The sequence below is a fragment of the Pteropus vampyrus genome, unplaced genomic scaffold (genome assembly GCF_000151845.1).
Source record: "Pteropus vampyrus isolate Shadow unplaced genomic scaffold, Pvam_2.0 Scaffold371, whole genome shotgun sequence".
Lineage (NCBI taxonomy): Eukaryota > Metazoa > Chordata > Mammalia > Chiroptera > Pteropodidae > Pteropus > Pteropus vampyrus.
This window is the reverse complement of record NW_011889152.1, coordinates 153,576-159,318: the sequence shown is the minus strand read 5'-3', so window position 1 is coordinate 159,318 and position 5,743 is coordinate 153,576. Positions and strand designations below refer to the sequence as shown.

The following is a 5,743-nucleotide window of genomic DNA, read 5'->3' as shown; positions in this document are numbered from 1 at the left end:
TGGTGGATGCCGCTGGACTTAGTCTCAGGTTTCCGGAAGTTCGAATCCTGCATTAGGAGTGTCGCATTACTAATAATATAAAAAAGGAAACTAGCTAATATCTATAATGAAAGCATTTTTGCTTATGAGGAAAAGCCTGTCAGATGGGTGGGGTTTTGTTTTTATTAAAAAGAGGGTTTGGGCTGGTGGCTGCTGCCCCGGGTGTGCTGTTGGCGGGAGCCTGTGGTCTGGGGTCCCCGTGAGGGCCATTGTCCTGGCGGTCACCCTTTCCCTCGGTGGGTGTCTCCAGGAACTAGGTCGCGGTCCCCGCGAGGGTCCCTCCCAGGCCTGCCCCCCGCTGTGCTGCTGCTTCCCTGCTGACCACGGCCCTCCTTCTGGAAGGCGGGCACCACCCCAGTGTCCCGGGGAGGGTAGGGCACCTGCTACGAGGTCAAAGGCCTCCCGCCACCTTCTGAGACGCCCAGAGGGTGGGGCACCTGCCACGGGGGTTCCTCCTGCACTGCGCCCCGACTCTGTGGCCTCGGGCCCGAGGGTCTGTGGCCTGGTGCCTTATCTGATGAAAGCTGTCAAGTGTCTTGATTACTTTGACTTATCTGGGTTGGAAGCAACCTAATTTGAGGTGCAATTATTTTAACCATTAGAAATCTTTGGGTGGCAAATAATCGAAAACCCAGCTCAGATTCGGTAATGTGATACAGGGCACGTGTCACGCATGTAACGGAGAAGCTGCCGGGTAGAGTGGCTGTAGGCAAGGCTTGATCCAGCCGCGAGGTCTGGGCATCTGTCCGTGCCTCTGCTCCGCCTTCCGGATGCCTCTCGGCCGCCGTCTTCGGCACACAGACCTTTCCTCCTACGTCACTTCTTGGCTTCCGCAGGTAGCCACTTCCCACTGCGTCCTTCAGGAGCAAGAGAACACCTCCCTTCGTGGCTCTTCCAGGAGGCAGAGGCAGCGTCTGTTCCCCCAGGGGAAGCATATTCCTCAAATCTCCTTGGCTTTGATTGGCCCACGTTTCTGTCCCTGAACCAATCACTGCAGCCAAGCGAATTCACCGCTGGCTGAGAACAGGGCAGCTTACGGCACACGGGCACCAAGGTGGCCTCTGCTGCGCGTGGGAAGGAACCAAGGCCACCGCAGCACCGAGGGCACGTCCCCGTGCGGGTTGCATCCCCTCTGTGGCCCGTGCGCGGTCACCGGGCCAGCTGGTGTGCGTCGAGTCTGCAGGTCAGCGATCTTTCTGGTTCCTGTCGCAGACTTTCTTCTTGCTTCTTCAAAGCCGCGCCTTGTGTTTGTAGAGGTGCAAGGTCAGTTTTACGAGAGACCGAAGCTCAGAAAGGTTACCGTCACTCAGGGCCTGGCCCCGCTGAGGTGGCCGGGGAGACGCAGACAGAGCTTTGCTCGGGCAGTGCTGGTGTGCTGGGAGGACGTGTTTGGTCAGATGCCAGGTGGAAAGGTGACACCATCTTCTGCCCGGTCACCCTTCCTGAATCGGTGCACCACTTCCTGTCAGCACAGGCTGTGCCAGCAGACGCCAGGTGGTTTGGGCAGAGCTAGAAGGCCCGTTTGTCAGCCCCGTGCCCTTGCCAAGCAGCCTCGTGGCCCCCTCCGGCTGGCCCGTGTCCGCCTCGGCGTGTCCACCGCAGCACCCCGCTCCCTGCAGTAGGCACCTCTCCGGGGTCCCCAGCCTTCCCGTGCACTCCTGACCCGCACTTACGTGAGGGGGCGGGGGGCCGGCTTCGCTTCGTTGCGTGGAAAAGTAAACGGGCACTCACTGTAAAATCAGAGATGCCTCGTGGCGGAAGAAACCCCACGAGTTAGCAAACTTACTTCGTTTTTAGTTAGTTCTCTTCATTTCGGGCTCCCGTCATTTGTTTTGCCTTTTGGGAAACAGCCGTATTCCGAACGGGCCGAATTCAGGACCAGGTTAATTAGGAATGCGTTCGCGTGTGCGCGTACAACTCGGAATATGTGTGTGTGAAGCTCACGTGTGGAAACCATATAAAATCTTGGTTCTCGTCGAGGAAGACGTTTAGGTTTCGGCCCTGAGCCCTGCGTACCGGGCGTGCCAGGCAAGACTAGATGTGCGAAGGGCGCCCGGCCCGCACGCGTCCCCCACAGGTGTGCGTTGGTCACCATCTGCTGCCTGTGCAAAGTCCGACTCTCGAGGCAGCTTGCAGGGAGCACGTGAAGCAGGACAGAAAAGAGAGAGCGGGTGACGAGGAAGGCGAGGTGCGGGGCCCAGGGCGCAGCCCGCACGCCCGTCCCGTGTTGGCCTCGTTCGAGGCACTGGGTGCAGAGGCGAAGGGGACAGAGCTCCCCTCGGGGGGAGAGAAACAAGCAAGTGTATGTTTCGTGTGTGTGTGTGGTGGGGGTGGTGACATCAAGCAGGGGGCCGGCTGGGGGCGTCTGCTTTTCTGCAGAGGGTGTCAGGACGGTGGCTGTGTCTGGGGAGAGGCAGGCGGTGGCAGCAAGGAGGTGTCCTGATTGCCACTGGGATTTAGTTTGTGGAGGTGACTGGGGACTGGGACGAGGGGTCAGTGCTGTGGGGTCACAGTGCCCAGGAGGAGGCGGCACTGCACGCACGGGCGGAGCACCGGTGCTCTGGCGGCAGCGAGGCCCGGCCCGTGTGGTGGGGCAGAGTGGCCACATCCAGCAGGTGCATAATGGCGGTGGCCCCGGGCTGGCAGGCACCTGGCCCCGGGGTGATTAGGGCCGGAGGGTGAGAGGCCAGGAAGGTGGTGGGGGTACGGAGGGCCTCTGGGTCGGCTGGTTTGCACATGAAAATTGGGCTCCCTGGAGATTTGTCTGCTGTCTCTAGGAACTAGCCAGCCCTGGGGGCGGGGGAGGGTGCTTCCAAGGCCCCTAAAATGACAAAGCACCCTAAATACAGAAGATAAAATGCAGGATTAATACCTGAGGCCAGGGCCGGAGGAAGGTGGGGAGCTGGGGCCGAGGGGCTCTCGGGCCGCGGTTAAGCTCTGTGCCGGGTGAGCGAGGCGGCCGTGCCTTCGGTGGCGCAGGCGCGAGGCATCGTCGCTGCATCTTCTGGCTTCAGTGTCTTCCAGACGCAGCCTGTGCCAGCTCATCCACGAGCCTTCCAGGCTCGGGCCACCTCCGGCAGCCCAGTGGCCGCACGCGCCTCCGCCATCAGCGCGTCCCGTGTGCCGAGACCGTCTGTTTTCAGTCTGTCTCCCCGACTCAGCTCCCAGTTTCGTGGGGCCGGAACGTGTCTTGCTCTCCTGCTCCTTGGTCCTCGCGCGGGTGCCAGGCTCCTCCACCGATCTGTGTCGAGTCGACGCGACTTGATTTCAGGCAGCCTCATGCTAAGGAGGAGATTCTGCCGTGGGCCGCGGGCCGGGCGGTCGGTGCACACGGCCTCCCGCTGGCCTGCCCACTGGTCGTCCACCAGGAAAGGGAACAGAGGCGCTGGTGCCCGGGCACCAGAGTTGGGGCGAACGTGGCCGGGCTTCCAGGGGCGACCTGCTGCTCACAACAGGGCTCGGGCTGGCGGCTGCCCCTGGAGACGCAGACCCTCGGGGCCCCAGCATGCGCCCAGACCTGTTGCCCGTGGCAGAGGGGGATGTTGCCACCTTAAACGACCTTTGTCCAGCCTCTGTCTCCCTATCGTGATGTTAGCGGGTGTCAGTTCTCAGGTTCAGAAACCGCCCTTGGGGTGGCCCGCGGTGGCCCCATGTCATGCTCGTCACCGTGGGCAGAGGTGCGGGACGTTTGCTCAGGATTCTTGCTGGGAATCCGGGAGCTGACCCAGAATGAGGCCACAGCGCCCCACGTGCAGACGAAGCCACGCCAGCGCACCGTCCCCACGCGAGGCAGGGCGCCGACTCCCCGAGGGGTCCTCGGGGGGCCCTTCCACGCCTGCTTCTGACAAGCTCCATTTCTGATTCCGAAGTCGAGGTCGCAGGTTTGAGCAAGGGTCTCCCGGCCGAGGCGGGACGGGTGACCGAGTGCATCCGCCTCCGCCTTCACGCTGCTCCAGCGTCTGTGAACGCGACACGCCCTGCGAGCGTGGCTTGCGGAAGCCACCGTCGCGGGCCACCCCCCAGCGCGGTCCACGCGGGGCCACCAGCTCTGCTCTGGCCAGCGCCGGGCCGCTGCTGGCGCCCAGGCTCCGTCCCCCAGCCCTGTTCCTTGTGCATCTCGGTCTCATTGTGTCCGAGACAAAGCAGTGGCAGGCGTGGCGGGTGCGAGGCGGGTGCGAGGCGGCTCGGTCGAGCTGGGCGGGACTCTCTTCCCGTTCGTGTGCTTGTTTATTTTTATCGTTGTCGGAGTTGACAGGACGGCATTGTATTAGTTTCAGGTGTATGGGCTTGACATTCTCACGCAGTGGAGAGGAACTCGAAGGAAAGTGTGGGCGACAGTAGAATAAACCTAAGAAGTGAGATTTGTGTCTCTTTCTGTCTAGAGCAAAAAGAAGAAAAAGAAGAGAAGGAACCGGCAGGCGCGCGGCCCCGGCTCCCCCGGGCCGAGCTCCCTGCCCCCGCGGCCCGCCACCCCCTCTGGCCCGAATTCGCTCGCAAACCCTGGATTCCAGGACGCAGCCGGGCCCCGACACCCGGCTCAGCAGGGCGGTCCGCCCGGCCAGCCGAGCCCGGCTCTGGGCACGGGCGTGATGCCGGTGGCGGGGTCTCCGCAGGACCAGCCTGCAGCGGCGCCGACAGCAGCCCCCGGAGGCCCGTCCCCGAGCAGCCCCGCACCTGAGGGTCAGGAGCTCGGCGGTGCCCTCCTGGAAGCGGGGGACCACGAGCCCCCCGAGCCCTCCCAGGACGGTGCCGGCCCCACCGCCTCCGCCTGTGGAGGTGGCCCCGGGAAGGAAGACAGGGCCCGGGACCTCCCTCTGCCTGAGTCCGAGGGGGACCACGCTGAGCCCAGGAAAGACCCGCAGGCTGCCGGGCAGCTGGCCGAGGCCGCCCCCTCTGGGGTGAGTCGTGAGCGGAGCGATGACTAGGGGGCGCCCGCGGAGCCCTTGACGCCTCGCTGTCTGGGGAGGGACTGTGGAAGGGACGGCCCCTCCACCCCGAGTAGCTGGTCCCCGTCCTGGGCAAGTCCCCTGTCCATTTTGTCATCTCGGCCCTGATGTTTTGGGTCTCGTTTCTTCCAGGCAGTAGATGCCGCCGCTCAGCCAGCGAACGCAGAGAAGGGCACTGAGGGAGAAGTTAAAAATAAGACTCAGAAATCGGAACGGCCTCCAGCCAGCACCGCCGCTCCCAGAGGACACTGCCAGGTGACGTGTGCGTGACGGCCCCCGCGTCCCGGCCGTCCTCCCGCGCCGGCGCCTTCTGGCCCCGTTTCCTGAGCAGCTCGCTTTTCATTTAGTTACACGCCACACACGTATCAGGTGCTGGGTGCGGCCATGAACGAGCCCCAGCTCCTGCCTTCACACACCCACGTTCTAGAGCGAGACAGGCAGGAAGCAGCCAGGCCGGGAGGGGTGCCACGGAGAGCGGGGGGGGCGGGCCAGAGGCGCTGCCGAGGGGACGTGGCCGGCCAGGCCTCCCCGAGGACACCTGGAAGAGCCACAGGCAGACGAGGCGGAGATCTGGGGTGGCGAAGGGAATGGCACGTGCCGAGGCCCGGAGGTCGAGGGTGGTGGCCGCTTAAGGGGTAGCAGGAAGCCGGCACCCCGAGAACAATGAGCGGGGGGCTCCCTCGGAGCTGTGGTGGGCACTCCAGAAGGCGCCGGCAGGTTGTGAGCACTCTGGCCGCTGTCGAAAGCCTCGCCTCTCG

At 63.7% G+C, this 5,743-nt stretch overlaps 1 protein-coding gene across 1 annotated transcript in view; it reads left to right on the top strand.

The window, feature by feature from the left end:
* The window catches only part of RNF213 (ring finger protein 213), an 86,045-nt gene that overhangs the window by 10,300 nt on the left and 70,002 nt on the right, over positions 1 to 5,743 (top strand). The window contains exons 4-5 of the mRNA XM_023523011.1: positions 4,422 to 4,937; positions 5,118 to 5,247. Coding sequence (XP_023378779.1) covers positions 4,422 to 4,937; positions 5,118 to 5,247 — 646 coding nt within the window. The remainder of the gene's footprint in view (positions 1 to 4,421; positions 4,938 to 5,117; positions 5,248 to 5,743) is intronic.